Below are 16700 nucleotides of genomic sequence, written 5' to 3'. Positions count from 1 at the left end.
CCATAATTTTAAAAATTGAATAAAATTTACTGATTTGATTGGATTAATTGGAACTAACTAATTATTAAATTGGTTCCCATTCAAGATAAATCTTGTTTAGTAAATCGATCAAGTTGGTTTTCCATTGGTTATTCCATTTAAAATAATAAAATACAAAAAAGTTATTTTTTAAATTATATTTTATATATAAATATATTATATTATTATATCCAATTTAACTTAGTTGAACTTCGATAGAGATTTAAAATTTTGAATATCTAATAATACCAATTTGATTACCGATTTAATTTTTATAATCTTATTTCTACTATGTATAGTACTATATAAATAGGGTGTCATTTAGATAAAAAGGTAAAAAATGTCTTTTTTAAAAATATTTTTTAATAATTAAAATTTAACACATATAATCGATTAAATTGTGTTGTTTTTATTAAAATTAGATCAAACAAATCAATTTAGCCGAAAAACTAAAAAATTAAATTTTGAATCGGTCTAAATTAATATTTTTTTATAAAAAATAACTAAAGTACCCATATTATATATATAGAATTTTAAAAACTCTAAATACTAATTCTACGACGACAGAGAAGTAAAGGGCTAGAATTTAGGATTCTCAAAATTAATATAAAAAATACTATTTGTACACTAAAATCAGCCACCAATGTATTTGTATATAAATATATACATGTGTGATTTAATTTATTTTCAATGTGTATTTGTATTTTAGTATGTATTTCATAATAGTGGCTGACTTTAGTAGCTGATTTTGGTGTACACGTAGCATAACTCTCAACTAATATATATAATAAAAGTATTTTAGTCATTTTCTATAATAAAGATAGTGCAGTCATTTTTTATAAAAAATAATATTAATTTAGACCAGTTTAAGATTTGATTCACTACTATTTTTCATTCAAATTAATTTGTTTGGTCTAATTTTGACAAAAATAATACCGTTTAATCGATTATATATGTTAAATTTTAATTATTAAAAAATATATTAAAAAAGTATTTTAGACATTTTTATCTGAGTGTCTAAAAATTAATTACCTAATATTTTATGGTCTATATCAACATAAGCTCATCTTATTTAAGTTTTCAACCATCATATCGAATTACATAAGTTGATCATAGTGATAAAGCTACATATATATATATGACACATCCAATACCACCCACACGTCATAATATGACATGATCTTCAATTATTTCAAAACACATACTAGCTGGGACTAGGATTAATTGGACCAAATCATGCGTAGGTTGCAATATTATTCATTGTGCTGCTTGTAGTTGTCTCCAAATTGGAAGTGAAAGACCATGAGTAAATATCATGCGCCTCTACGCCACCGGTTGTTGTGGTGGCGGATAACCCAACCCTTACCTTTTCCGGCAGCACAGCTTTCAAATCAACCACTTGGGAAACGGTAGTAATCCTACCGTTTTTGTTAGTAACGGAAACACTCAAGGTCTTAGACAAAGAATCATATATTATACTCACTCTAACTAACGAGCCACTTACGCGATTCCATTTGACAGTCTTCAACGAAATCAAAGAGTTGACATCAATTCCAACATGAGCAGAATCTGGATCCCATTCGTTGGTGTAAGTGTCAAACTCTACACCAACAAATTGGTTCAAAGCGTTGCTGCTATCAACGACACCGAGAAATCCACCACTCGAGTTGTTGGGAATCTCGGTGTCTTGTGGCGCGAGAAAAAAGATGATCCCATCAGCCGAGATGTAATCACCTTCGGCATCTTCAACGACAAAGGAAAAAGATGTTACAAAGCTAGCAACGTTGCCAGTGGCTTTGTCCCAAATAGTCACCGGCGTAGCATACAAAACACGACCGGTGTTTGAAACGGGGTTTTCACGATTTGTTAAAGCCAAAACCCCGTTTCCTAGAATCTCGGAACTGCCTTGGAGAGTTATGCTAGGGTTGCTAGTGGAGAACTTGGTGAAGTTGAAGGAAGTTACTTTTGCTGCGTTCACCTTGTTATTATTTGCAAGGAAAAGAAGGCAAATCGCTAAAACAACATAAAATGGTTTTGGGTTTGGACGACTTGAGTAAGAGATAGCCATGGTTTTGAAGTTTTTTTTTTTCCCCCTTGGTAAATACTTTCGAGGAATGATGATAATAACACAAGATATCACATTGTTATATAGAAACTGGGGAGTGGCATGGTGGGGTTCTGAATTTTGTCTTTAGTTGATGGCTTGGTCCGAAAAATAATTGAATTGTGCAACCAAAAAAAGCACGTGTTAATAAGCTATAAATAAAGTTAAAAGAAACGACATACAGCTGGCTATATATTCTATAACTTCGCTAGCTAATTGTTCATGTCCTGATCCAACATTATGGTCCATTGCTAAGTAAGTCAAAAATGGCCCAATCTAAAAGATGGCCTTTGCCGCGTATCCGATCTCCTCAAAGAGGTCGAATTCGACATGAGTTGATAAATAACACTTATACATATAAGTAACTGCCTCCTAAAATCTCTCACACACTTCTAAAAGAAATATCTCAACAACCATAAGATAAAAGGACGGTTATCTATCTTCAGAAGTGGAACTACTCCAACGGTGGTTATTGAATTATCACTTATAAATACACTGACACACTCAGGTAAAACCTAAGTTCCAATACACTAAAAACCTGCTTACCCCCTTGCTAACTTAGGCATCGGAGTGTCTTTGCAGGTACAACTCCCTCATTCTCTCACATACACAACTCGGACGGCGGCTTCCAGACGCAAAGCAAGTCAGAGACTACCTTCCCCCAGCATTTGGGCATCTCATTCAAGCCCAATCCATCTATTTCAGGTTACCCATGTAACATTGGCGTCGTTGTAGGGGACCTGGAAAATCAACTCATAATGGCGGATGACCAGAACGAGGACGGACATACTGCATCGGAGTTTGAGCAAGAACATCAAGATGCAGTCAACAATGACAGAGCAATAATATCTCTGCAACTAGCAAATAAACAACATAGAGAATGCCCCTCAAGTGTTCAAGATTCAAGAAGAATCTCCTCTGAGGTTCACGAGCCAGAGAAGGAGGGACAACCTCATGCTGCCGATCTCATGGGGCTGCTACACGGCCACCAAGGATGGCTAGAATAGCTGGAACAAGAACGACAGTGAGAAGCGGAGAGAAACCTAAGAAGAGAAGTTGAGCAACGAAAAGAGCTTGAAGGAAAGCTCTTAAGACTAGAATCCATCCTCCGAGATAGGAGTTCTCGCGCTGACCGAGAAAACACCCCATTGGGGAGGGGGTGAAGATCTGTTCAGTGAAGACATCATGAGGGCAAAAGTTCCAAGGAACTTTAAAAGCCCTGACATGGATCTGTACGACGGAACTACCGACCCAAAGCATCACCTAAGTAATTTTAAAAGTCGGATGTACTTGGTGGACACGTTGGATGCAACGCGCTGCAAGGCATTTTCGATGACTTTAACAAAGGCGGCCATGAAGTGGTTTGATGGATTACCCTCCAGGTCGGTTACCAGTTTCAACGATCTTTCATGTAAATTCCTTACGTATTTCTCAATTCAAAAAGATAAAGTCAAGCATGCACCTAGCCTACTAGGAGTAAAACAGGAGGTCGGAGAACCCCTGAGAGATTACATGGAGAGGTTCAACAAAGCATGCTTGAAAATTCAAGATCTGCCCACGGAAGCAGTGATCATGGGCCTAGTAAATAGACTCCGAGAAGAACCCTTCTGTCAGTCCATCTCGAAAAGACATCCGACTTCTTTGAGTGATGTACAAGAAAGAGCCGAAAAGTACATCAACATGGAGAAAAATGTCAAACTGCGGGAGCCGAGCTGGCGATCCGGACACCTTCACCCATCAAGGGAAAAGGAGAGGGAGCCCAAGAAGAAAGAAGAAGTTGGGTCTGAAAGGCCCAGAAGATATCATTCTTACACTCTCCTACGAGCTTCCCTAGTCGATATTTACAGGGAAATTTGTCACATTGAAAAGTTACCTCCCCCTCGGCCTATCAAGAACAAGAAAGGGGGAGAGTCGTAGCGAATACTGTGAATATCACAAGTTATATAGGCACTGATGAGCGGATAATTTCGCTGACATTATTTTTAGGTAGTTTTTAGTAGGATCTAGCTACTTTTTGGGATGTTTTTATTAGTTTTTATGCAAAATTCATATTTCTGGACTTTACTATGAGTTTGTGTATTTTTCTGTGATTTCAGGTATTTTCTGGCTGAAATTGAGGGACCTGAGCAAAAATCTGATTCAGAGGCTGACAAATGACTGCAGATGTTGTTGGATTCTGACCTCCCTCCATTCGAAGTGGGTTTTCTGGAGCTACAGAACTCCAAATGGCGTGCTATCAATTGCGTTAGAAAGTAGACAATCAGGGCTTTCCATCAATATATAATAGTTCATACTTTGCTTGAGTTTTGATGACGCAAACTGGCGTTTAGACGCCCCTTCTCTGTCTTATTCTGAAGTCAAAACGCCAGAACTGGCATAAAAGTTGGAGTTAAACCCAAACTGGCACCAAAGCTGGCATTTAACTCCAAGAGAGGTCTCTACACGTGTAAAACTCATTGCTCAGCCCAAGCACACACCAAGTGGGCCCGAAAGTGGATTTCTGCATCATTTACCCATTTTTGTAAACCCTAGTAGCTAGCTTCATTATAAAGAGGACCTTTTACTATTGTATTTTCATCTTAGAATCTTTGAACCATTGTTCACATTTTGGGAGGCTGGCCACTCGGTCATGCTACCCTATTTTCACTTATGTATTTTCAACGGTAGAGTTTCTACATACCATAGATTAAGGTGTGGAGCTCTACTGTTCCTCGAGTATTAATGCAATTACTACTGTTTTCTATTCAATTCATGCTTATTCTTATTCTAAGATATCTGCTTGCACTTCAACTTGATGAATGTGATGATCCGTGACACTCATCATCATTCTCACCTATGAACGCGTGACTGACAACCACTTCCGTTCTACTTAAGATTGAGCGTGTATCTCTTAGCCTCCATTATGAAAGATCAGAGTCTTCGTGATATAAGCTAGAATTATTGGTGGCCATTCCTGAGATCCGGAAAGTCTAAACCTTGTATGTGGTATTCCGAGTAGGATCTGGGAAGGGATGACTGTGACGAGATTCAAACTCGCGAGTGTTGGGCGTAGTGACAGACGCAAAAGGATAGTAAATCTTATTCCAACATGATCAAGAACCGACAGATGATTAGCCGTGCGGTGACAGCGCATGTGGACCATTTTCACTGAGAGGACGGGAGGTAGCCATTGACGCCGGTGAAACCCGAACATACAGCTTGCCATAGAAAGGAGTATGAAGGATTGGATGAAGGCAGCAGGAAAGCAGAGATTCAAGAGGGATGAAGCATTTCCATACGCTTATCTGAAATTTCCACCAATGAATTACATAAGTATCTCTATCTTTATTTTATGTTTATTTATCTTTTAATTATGAAAACTCTATCACCCTGCCTGACTGAGATTTACAAGGTGACCACAGCTTGCTTCAAGCCGACAATCTCCGTGGGATCGACCCTTACTCACGTAAGGATTATTACTTGGAGGACCCAGTGCACTTGCTGGTTAGTTGTGCGAAGTTGTGAAAAAGAGTGAGATTACAATTGTGCGTACAAGTTGTTGGCGCCATTATGTATCACAATTTCGTGCACCAGGCACTCTACCAATGATTGTTACGAGTTAAAAAATGTAATAGAAAAATTGGCCAGGGAAGGTCGGCTTGACAGATATCTCATGGAAAGGTCGGACAATCATGGAAAGAGGAAACGAGATGCGTAAGATCGGAGAGATCCGCTACCACGGACTCCGGAACGACATATATATGATCTCGGGAGGTTTTGCTGGGGGAGGACTCACCAAATCATCTCGTAAAAGACATCTGAAGGAAGTTTACCAAGTCGGGAGTGAACTACCCGACCTCCCAACCATCTCTTTCACCAAAGAAGACGAGCAGGGTATTGTTCCCGGATATGACGATCCGGTGATAATTACCATGATCCTCGACTGATATCCTGTTCGAGCCAGCGTTTGATAAGTTGGGATTGGACAAAAAGGAGTTAAGAGCATACCCTGACACCCTCTACGGATTGGGGGACACACCAATAAAACCACTGGGATTCATACCCCTACATACAACTTTTGGAAAGGGGATGAAATCCAAGACTCCGAGCATCAACTTTATTGTCATCGATGTGGGTTCGGCCTATAATGCCTTGATAGGTATAACGACCCTAAATCTGCTTGGAGCAGTGGTATCTACCCCCCATCTTTGCATGAAATCCCCAACACCAGAGGGAATTGCAACCATCAGGGGAGATCAGAAGATGGTAAGAAAGTGTTACAACGAGAGCCTAAACCTGAGGGGTAAAGGCAAGGAAGTGAACACCATTGAGCTCAGAGGCATCTGCGTTAAAGAAGAACTGTTACCACAGCCCGGAGGAGAGACTGAAGAGGTACAGATCGGACAAGAGGACGAAAAAAATACCAATATAGGAGCCAATTTAAAAGGAGATTTGAAGCAGAAGCTGTTAAGGCTCCTACAAAAAACTCTGACCTCTTCGCTTGGAAAGCTTCCGACATGTCCGGGATAGATCCCGAGCTCATGACGCATAAATTGTCGGGATTCCCAGGATCCTGACCTGTTCAACAGAGAAGACAGAAGCTCGGTCCTGAACGGGCTCAAGTGGTCGAAGAACAAATACAAGCCCTCCTAGAGGTCGGCTTTATCAGAGAAGTCAAGTATCCGGCCTGGCTGGCAAATATGGTGTTAGTTAAGAAGCAGAATAGCAAGTGGAGGATGTGTATTGACTAGACCGACTTGAACAAGGCGGGTCCAAAAGACCCATATCCTCTTCCAAATATTGATGCCCTAGTAGATTCCAGCTTGGGATATCAATACTTGTCCTTCATGGATGCATACTCGGGATATAACCAAATCCCGATGTATAGGCTGGATCAGGAGAATACATCTTTCATCACGCCTAGAGCAAATTACTGCTATGTGGTCATGCCCTTCGGGTTAAAAAATGCAGGAGCCACTGATAAACCCCATTTTTAGGGTTTATCTTGTGTTGAATTTATAGCATTTTATTAACCTTTCCTCACATTTATTCCATAAATTAGCATAGTTTTGTGGTTGTTTCCTTATGTGTACTTAGATGTGAAACATGCTTTTTGGACCTTTAACTTGATGATTTTAATTTCCCTTTGATTCCATTAGATGCCTTGATGTGTTTGTTAGTGATTTTAGATTAGAAAAGGCTAGGAATGAATCAAAGGAGTGAAGATAAAGCATGCATAGTGGAGAAATCATGAAAAGCCAAAGATTTGAGACAAAGCCATGGACGCGCACGTGCACTAGCCGCGGACGCGCGGATTGCGTAATGCTCCAGGGGCCCGCACGCGCACTATGCGCGCCCACACCGAAGGCCGCATGTGACCTTTTTAGTCAAACTCGTGCCTGGCGATTTTAGAGGGTTTCCAACCCCATTTGGAGCTGAGTTTTTGGTAGGAAAAGATAAAAGGAACCAGGGATTGAAGGGAAAGGCATCATTCATCATCTTTTATTCATTCATATACTTTAGATCTAGTTTTAGTTTAGTTTTCTAGAGAGAGAAGCTCTCACTTCTCTCTAGAATTAGGATTAGGATTAGGTTTAATTCTTCCTTAGATCTAGATTTAATTCTTGCTTTGATTCACTTTTCCTCTATCAATTCTTGCTCCTCTACTCTTCATCTATCTAGTTTTGTGCTTCAATTCTTATAATTCTCATACTTTGTTGTGGATCTACTTTTGTTCTTTTGTTTCTCTTTTAATGTAATTTGAGGTAATTCATGATAATTGTGATTTCCTTGATTGTTGTTGTTAATTCTTTGCATTTGATTGTTGATAGATTCTATTCTTGTTGTGATTTTACTATGCTTTCTTTTTGTGCATTCCAAGTGTTTTATGAAATGCTTGGAAGAATTTTAGAGTAGAATTTTATATTCTTGATTTGGGAAGGTAACTTAGAAATTCTTGAGTTACTAATGTCCAAGTGATTGATGATTGATAGCCATTAACGCTAGTTCTCACTAAGTCAGTTAGTGGAAAGCTAGGACTTATGGACTTGGATTGATATAGCTCACTTGACTTTCCTCTACCATTAGTTAGAGGATGACTTAGTGGGATTGATCCTTGCAATTATCATGTTGTGGTTAGTAATAAGGATAGAGATCCTTAATCATCAATCCTTGCCAAGACCGTCTTATCATTTGAATTCCGTTGTCATTTACTTTTCTTATTTCTTACTCCAAAACCCCAAAATATATATGTCCATAACCAATAACAAGAACACTACCCTGCAATTCCTTTGAGAGATGACCCGAGGTTCCAATACTTCGGTTTATAGATTTTAGGGGTTTGTTACTTGTGACAAACAATTTTTTGTATGAAAGGATTCTTTGTTGGTTTAGAAACTATACTTGCAACGAGACTTCAATTGTGAAATTCTAAACCGTCAAAAATCCGATCATCAGCCACATACCAAAGGTTGATGAACAAGGTGTTTGCACCTCACCTTGGGAGTTTAATGGAAGTATAGGTGGACGACATGTTAATAAAAACCAAGGATGAGGCCAACCTCCTGACCAACCTCTCATAAGTCTTCAGCACCATAAGGGCGCAAGGGATGAGATTGAATCCCACAAAGTGTATATTTGCAGTAGAGGCTGAAAAGTTTCTAGGATTTATGCTAACACAAAGGAGGATTGAAGTTAACCTGGATAAGTGTAGAGCAATCCTGGAAATGAAGAGCCCGACCTGTTTAAGGGAAGTCCAGCAGTTGAATGGCCGACTTGCAGCTCTCTCCAGGTTTTTAGCAGGATTAGCATTAAGATCCCTACCATTTTTTTCTCTACTAAGAAAAGGATGCCAGCTCGAATGGACTCCCGGATGTGAAGAAGCTTTCCAAGAGTTCAAAAGGTTTTTAAGCCAACCTCCCGTTCTGACTCAACCTAAAATCGGGAAAGAACTCGTCCTGTATTTGTCTGTAGTCGAAAAGGTCGTGGCGTCAGCACTGATACGGAAGATGAGGTTGGGAAGCACGTTGTATACTTCACCAGTAAAGTTCTGCAAGGCCCCGAGCTAAGGTACCAAAAACTCGAGAAGTTTGCGTATGCCTTAATAGTGGCGTCTCGAATGCTACGACCTTATTTTCAAGCTCATACAATAAAAGTTCAAACGAACCAGCCCATGAAGCAAATTCTTCTAAAAACAGATATTGCGGGTAGAATGGTTCAATGGGCTATGGAACTATCCGAGTTCGACCTGAAGTATGAAACTTGGACAGCAATTAAAGCCCAATGCCTGACCAACTTCATGGCAGAATACGTGGGAGATCAGGAGGAGGTTTCCACAATTTGGGAGTTGTACATGGACGGCTCTTCCAATAAAGTCAGAGGCGGTGCAGGCTTGATATTGGTCAACCAAGAGGAGACCCAAATAGAAGTCTCCCTCAAATTTGAATTCCTGGCCTCCAACAATCAGGCCGAATATGAAGCCTTGATTGCCGGGTTGAAGTTAGCAGAAGAAGTCGGTGTAACCAAAATAGTGGTCTTTAGTGACTCTCAAGTGGTGACTTCTCAAATCAACAGAGAGTATCAGACTAAAGACCCAAACATGAAAAGGTACTTAGACAAAATGTTAGAGTATCTTAGGCGATTCTTAAAGACCGAGGTCAGACACATAACTCGGGAGCATAACAGCAGAGCAGACACCCTCTCCAAGTTAACAAGTACCAACCCAGAAGGAAATAACAGAAGTCTGATCCAAGAAACCCTCCAAGAGCCCTTTGTTACGAAGACGGGGGCTAAACAAGATGTCTTAGAGGTATCCAGCTTAGACCTTGGGTGGATGACCCCATTAATCGAATACATAAAATTCGACATCCTACCCAAGAAGGAAAAAGAAGCCAAGAAAATTCAAAGGGAGGCACAAAATTATACCTTGGTGAAAAATATCCTCTATAGAAGAGGAATATCCATACTACTGCTGAAGTGCCTCCCGACCTCAAAGACAACAGAAGTTTTGGAAGAGGTGCACAACGGCATTTGCGGAAATCATCTCGGAGTAAGGTCTTTAGCTAGAAAAGTTATCCAAGCTAGATTTTACTGGCTGACCTTGTAGAAGGATGCTACCGACTTCGTGAAAAAATGTCAGCCATGCCAAATGTATGCTAACTTTCATGTTGCTCCCCCCGAAGAACTTATCAGCATAACTTCTCCATGGCCTTTCACAAAATGGGGATTGGACCTACTCGGACTTTTTTCCCAAGCGCCTGGACAAGTAAAATACCTCATAGTGGGGATAGACTACTTCACGAAGTGGATCGAAACAGAGCCCTTAGCCACCATCACAGCTCAGAGAAGTCAGAAGTTCCTCTACAAGAATATCATTACTAGGTACAAAATTTCCCATTCCGTCACCAAGGATAATGGTAGCCAGTTCACCGACTCTACATTCATAAACTTGGTAGCCAGTATGAAAATCAAGCACCAGTTCACCTCGGTTGAGCACCCACAAGCAAATGGGCAAGCAGAAGCAGCCAATAAAGTCATACTGGCCGGATTGAAGAAAATGTTTCAAGATGCAAAGGGGGCTTAGGCCGAGGAGCTCCCTCAAGTGTTGTGGGCCTACGAACCACACCTCAATCAGCTACTGGAGAAACACCCCTCCGACTCGCTTATGGCATAGAATCCATGATAACAGATGAAGTCAACGAGCAAAGTCCAAGAGTGAGGTTCTATGATGAGGTTGGCAATATTCAGGCACATAAAGAGGAATTCGAGCTACTCCTTGAAGTCCCGGAACAGGCCCTGATAAGGGAAGCAGCACTAAAGCAAAGGATGACGAACAGGTACAACAAAACAGTCATTCGTAGAAGCTTCACCTCAGATGACTTGGTCTTGATTAGGAATGACATCGGCATAAACAAGTCAGGCAAAGGAAAGCTCACCGCCAACTGGAAAGGGCCATATAAGATAAGTGAAGTCCTCTGAAAAGGGTATTATAAAATATCCGACTTGAACGGCGCCGATCTCCCTAGGTCGTGGCATAACTACAACATGAAGTGATATTATAGCTAGAAGCGAACTCCGCTCCCTGATATACTCTTTTTTCTGACTTCACGGTTTTTTCCCGGAAAGGATTTCCCTGAAGGGAGTTTTAACGAGGCATCAAAGCGGGGACTAAGGGTTAAAAGTTGTAAATCCCTTAGTAGCTAAAACAACTTTGTAAAAATTATCTCCATCAAAGGACAAGCATTTATTTTATCTCTTCATAATTCCGTTATTGTTATTATTATTCTATGAAACGCACCGATTTAAGCTCGAAAAAGCGTGAAAATCTCTTGACTGACCTGAGTGGTTGGCGAGATAAAATGACGAGGTACAAGTCGGTGTAAAGAGGTTACAAAAGACAATCATGATAACTCGGAAATAATATCTCTAACGACACAAGTCGGAAAGCCCGAGAAAAAATAAAATGCATCGCAAAAATAACCTAAGCTATGAGAACAATTCAATAAAAAAATTGAATATGTAAAGTCGAAATAATGGAAACAAAAGAGATACGAAAATCCCTCAAGGATAGAAGCGAAGGTTTTTCTCAAAATTACTCGGCAAAAAGTTTTTGAAAAGTTTTGGACGATAGTGAAATTGTCTAACGTAGATAAAACAGTCCATATGACGAAAAGCTTTTTTTTGTAGACCAAAAAGATCAAAAAAGGTTTTTCACAAAAAGCCTTATAAAGTTAAAAGATCAATCAACAAAATTTTTTTCAAAGCATCAAAAATGCCCGCAAACGTACATAATAAAAATATTTTGTTAAAAGGCCTTTATCTAAAAAGGACCAGCAAAACAAATAATTGTTGTTAATGACCCTGTTAAGGATCAAGTGTCAGAAGCCACCACATAAAACAAACATATATAAGAAAATTGTTCAAAAAGGACCCACAAGCCAGGCCCTAGTAGTTAAAAATCATTGAAAAAGAGGATTGGAGTTATCAATAGGAGTGGAACTCGGGTCTACTGCAGGAGTTGGAAGGGTCGGAGGGATCTCTTCGGCGGCAGATATCAGAGTTTTGGCTGGTTGAGAAAAAGAGCTCGGCAGGAATCCTTCCTTTTGCTCCACCTCACGAGGAGGGGATTCAATAATACGCTGCCCACGAGTCTTCAATTCAGAATCGGTCTCAGGACGAGGAGGAGAGACAATCTCCCCATTGATGACCACTTTGTCGGGATGGAGGGGTAAAAGGTCCTAGTCGAGAGTGATGACTCCGACTTTTTCCTTGAACACCCTAAATGCTTCCTCAGAACTTTCAATGATGGAATCCTCCAGGTCCTGATAGGCCTCCCAATTTCGATTCAGCTGCTTCTTCAGATCAATAATTTTGAAAAAGGCCCTCACATAACTCTCCTCAGCCTTACTCTTCATTCCCTCAGCCAAAGCACATTGGGCCATTAAATTTTTCTCCCTCTCCTTGAACTGAGCAAGCTCATCTCTCAGCCGGGTATTCTCCTCCTGCAGCCTCTTCTCCTCTTCCTGATATAGAGCAATCCTCCCCTGAAGATCCTCTATGGATTTTTGAGAAGAACGTAAGGGAGTTTTATTGAGTATATCAAGAAGAGGAGTACAGACCCCAGCAATCCGAATTCCCCCCAGCAATTTTGTAAGGAAGCATCATCCATGAAAATTTGGCTAAAAGGAAGGATGTGCTACCTTGCAAACTTCGGACCATCAAAACCGGTCTCCCCAACAGTGGAGGAACCAGTCTCCAAGGTCTTTCACTTCTTCTTTTCAGGCTCGGTGGAGGGCTGAATAGGTGGGGCAGGGGCAGGAGGAGGAAGGGAAGAAGTATGAATAGGGTTTACCAGAATGGGACGGGAAGAGGAGGTCCCCGAACCAGAATCTCGGAGAGGAGGAGTGCCAAAAGCTCCGACCTTCGCACCATCAGGACAGGCGCGAGCATTCTTCTTCACCTCTTAAACTTTATTGTATGCTGCCTTTTACCTGACTTTTACCATTTCTGAAAGAAAGAACAAAAGTTGATTAGCTTACAAACCGGAAATGAACAGTTTGCAAGTTGGAATTCATCAAAAGCAGCCACAAAGAAACAAAAACTACCTAACTCAGTTTGGATGAAACTCGGAGGGCCAAGAAGAAATTTCTTAGTATCCAGGTTTGGAGCTCGCCCCCAGGCCTCTTGAAAAAAGGCCTCCAACCAGTATAGAGGAAATCGGGGTTTGTTGCTCTCATTCAAGAAAAAAGGATGATGGCCTTCTACAGCATGGATCTTAAAGAAAAAGTTTTTTATGTCATGGAATGATTCATCAAAGATGGAAAAAACTTTCTGACCTTGAATAGCCCAAAAAGACACACACTGCTGTTTGTTTTATTTATTAGAAGCACTAAAAGTCTTGGTCAGGTGGAAGAGATAGAAAAAGATTTTTTAAGAAATCGGAAAATCAAGCTCTTGGCTGACAAGTTGGTAAATCTTCATAAAATCCCAAGAATTGGGATGAAGCTGGGTAGGGACAATTCAACAATGAGATAAAACTCCCATCTCAAAGTTGAAAAAAGGAAAGGAAACCCCCAAGCGGGTAAAAAGGCAGTCATACATGAAAAAGAAGTGAGGCTCAGAATCATTGATCCTCCCACAGCGAACCCGATTGTCAGGATCTGGGGCTACTAGTTCGTATTTTGGTTCGTCAGCATCAAGGATACAGATCCTATGGTGTTTGCGAAGCTCGGTTTAGAAAACAGTATCCACTAGAGGGTGTTCAGAAAGCACAGAGGAATCTACCCATCTTAAAAGGGTTTCAGGGATATAAGAAGACATTTTTCTCAGAAAAATAAAATATAAGGAAATATACCTACATGACACAAAGAAAAAGAAACCATAAAAAAATAGGGTTCTAACAATAAGACAGTTCTTTAGCAGATAAAGAAAACAGCCAGCAAGAAGTGAAAGAAAATAACTCCTCTAAGAGAAGAACATAGAAATCCCAAAGTTTCTCACTACAACAGCAAGCATGCATCAAAGATATGCCTCATAACTCCCCTCCTGACATACGGTACAACAAATGGGAATAAAAGAAAATAGGGTGAAAACAACGAAGGAAAGCAAGATAAGAAGAACTAACCTTCTTTGTAAAGTCACCAAAGGGAAGAATTCCAGTAGCCAAGGTGAAGCACCCACGAACGAAAGGCCAAAGGGAGTTTTGAGTGAAAGAGTGAAGGTGCAAGGAAAGACACTTCAAAGAGAAGACGAAAGAAAACAAAGAAATGAGAGGGAAAAGTATTTATAACATACTAGGGAATAACAGTAAAACGATGTTGTCATTAAAGAAACATACTGTTACCAATGTAACTATTCCCCCACGTGTAAATGCAAGCCCTGAACGGACGTGACGTTTGATTAGACGCGACAGTTGAGAAATTCAAAATCACGTCGGTTTTAAACTAAAATCACGTTGTTTTTTCGACTTGAATAGAACCGAGTTCAATTAATACTCGAATCCAACTCATAGCTAAGAGATCGGACTCGAGTGGGGACACTGTTTACACCCTAACCCAACACTATGGTCCAAACCCAAGTAAGCCAAAAAAGGCCCAATCAAAAGGATGGCTTCTGCCGCTTACCCAACCTCCTCAAAGAGGTCGGATTCGACATGAGCTGGCAGATAACACTTATACATATAAGTAACTACCCCCTAAAATCTCTCACCCACTTTTAGAAGAGATATCTCAAAAACTCTAGAATAAAGGGATGGTTATCCACCTTCAGAAGTGGAACTACTCCAACGGTGGTTATTGGATCATCACCTATAAATACACTGACACACTCAGTTAAAAACTAAGTTCCAATACACTAAAAACCTGTTTATCCCCTTGCTAACTTAGGCATCAAAGTGTCTTTGCAGGTACCACCCCTTCATTCTCTCACATACACAACTCAGACGACGGCTCCCAGACGCAAAGCAAGTCGGAGACCGCCTTTCCCCAGCGTTTGGGCCTTTCATTCAAGCCCAATCCATCTATTTCAGGTTATCCACGTAATAGTAATCTAGTAACTAGAGTACTAGTTAATTCTGCTAATTATAATATAAGTCCTAAATAAAAAGTCTAACAACGCAAAAAAAATATTCCGACACTATTATCCAAATTTAACCCTATTTTAATTTTTCTGAGTATTACTCATTGTAAAATTAAAAGACTAGCCGCATATCCCACCTTTCCCTCTCACTCCCAGTCCCGCCACACTCTGCGGTCTTCCTCTCATTCTCACACCCCATTCACGTCGTCGCACCGCCCCCCACAATCAGTGTCGATCATCCGTTCACTGCATCAACGATCTGGGTCTTCTCGCACCGACAATGATGCCCACAATCCCACGAAGGGAACCAACTTATATAATCCTCCTTTGCGCCGTCGCATCCAGTCACGCCGTCAACTAGCCCTCACCCGACCCCACCCACACAATTTGTTCGCTGTGAAAGGTGGACAAAAAATTCTCTCGCCGTTAATTGCAATAGATATCCTGAAAAGGTAACTGTGGGGTGTTTTTTTTAATTAAAATTCGAATGTTTGTTTTATTAAATTTAAATATTTTTTGTTGAACTTCGAAAATTTTTTTTATAAAACTTATAATGTTTTTTTGAACTTCGGATTTAAATTTGTGATGTTTCTTTTATTGATGTAGGTCGGTCCTGCGTAATGTACAAAAAAAATACAGTGACAATACGTTAGACAGTTGAAGATAAAGTACCAACACAAAAATTTTATGTTGACGAAGCGATTATACGATAACAGTCATTAGAGGTTATGTTTCACTAATTCTAATAATTTGATGGCATTAATCCTAATTATTTAAAATTTTATTTTTTAATAAATTGTTTAAGTTGGCTGATAGTTTAGTTATCTCCCTACACTTTCTCTATATTCCTAGTACATTTACTTTCGGATCATAGAATGAAGTCTGTAATTAGTGTTCATTGTTAGTATAAATTATTATTATTATTATTATTATTATTATTATTATTATTATTATTATGATAATGAATGATCACGAAATCCTTTTCATCATCGCCCATCCATTACGATCAGTGAAAATTTGTGGCCTTATTCATCCCATTTTTTTTTGGTCAAGTGTCAACAATAACATGTCGTATTCTTGATTCTTTTCGTTTTTGGTGTTTGTATTCTAGGTTTAGAAAAAGCTGAAATCATATCCCAACCCGTACCTGGACTAGCACCCCTACAAAAGAACTCTCAACAAAGCCAAAATAAAATAGGGGATGAATTTAGAAAAAAAAAAAAACAGGGATGAATTTAAAAGATGGCAATAGGGGTATTTTGGGGTTCTTACTTGTTAGAGGTATTTTAGATTTTTCACGTTTGCTTTAACAATTTAACACTGGATTATACATTTATACTACATGTATAAAGAAACAGTCATCAAGTAAGCATTGCGTATAAAATTATGGGATAAAATATTATTTTAATTTTTAATATCTGAATTAAATTTTAATTTATTTTTAATATTTTAAACATTTTTTTATTTAAAAGTTTTTAAAGAATTTATTATTATATAATTATTAAATTTAATATAAATAATTAAT

The 16700-nt window shown here is 39.4% G+C and overlaps 2 protein-coding genes across 2 annotated transcripts; one reads left to right on the top strand and one right to left on the bottom strand.

The window, feature by feature from the left end:
• Positions 1-1070: 1070 nt before the first annotated feature.
• Positions 1071-2124, bottom strand: LOC107466719 (putative bark agglutinin LECRPA3). The gene has a single exon (XM_016085726.3). It carries the CDS (start codon positions 2084-2086, stop codon positions 1253-1255), a length of 834 nt encoding a protein of 277 aa, XP_015941212.1. The 5' UTR covers positions 2087-2124; the 3' UTR covers positions 1071-1252.
• A 1183-nt stretch (positions 2125-3307) lies between these two features.
• LOC107466687 (uncharacterized) lies at positions 3308-10682 on the top strand. Its single transcript, XM_016085692.1, has 3 exons — positions 3308-3504; positions 9074-9908; positions 10206-10682. The coding sequence occupies exons 1-3, from the start codon at positions 3308-3310 to the stop codon at positions 10680-10682; spliced, it is 1509 nt and encodes a 502-aa protein (XP_015941178.1).
• The last annotated feature ends 6018 nt before the right edge of the window (positions 10683-16700 follow it).

Source organism: Arachis duranensis, chromosome 9, assembly GCF_000817695.3.
Source record: "Arachis duranensis cultivar V14167 chromosome 9, aradu.V14167.gnm2.J7QH, whole genome shotgun sequence".
NCBI lineage: Eukaryota > Viridiplantae > Streptophyta > Magnoliopsida > Fabales > Fabaceae > Arachis > Arachis duranensis.
The sequence above is the reverse complement of the archived record's forward strand: the minus strand, read 5'-3'. Positions and strand labels throughout refer to the sequence as shown.

Coding starts and splice junctions, on each gene's coding strand:
- LOC107466719 (XM_016085726.3), bottom strand. CDS start 2,086: ATGGCTATCTCTTACTCAAGTCGTCCAAACCCAAAACCATTTTATGTT.
- LOC107466687 (XM_016085692.1), top strand. CDS start 3,308: ATGAGGGCAAAAGTTCCAAGGAACTTTAAAAGCCCTGACATGGATCTG. Junction 3,505..9,073: donor TTTGATGGATTACCCTCCAG/GTCGGTTACCAG, acceptor ATTTGTCTGTAG/TCGAAAAGGTCGTGGCGTCA. Junction 9,909..10,205: donor CTAAACAAGATGTCTTAGAG/GTATCCAGCTTA, acceptor CTGACCTTGTAG/AAGGATGCTACCGACTTCGT.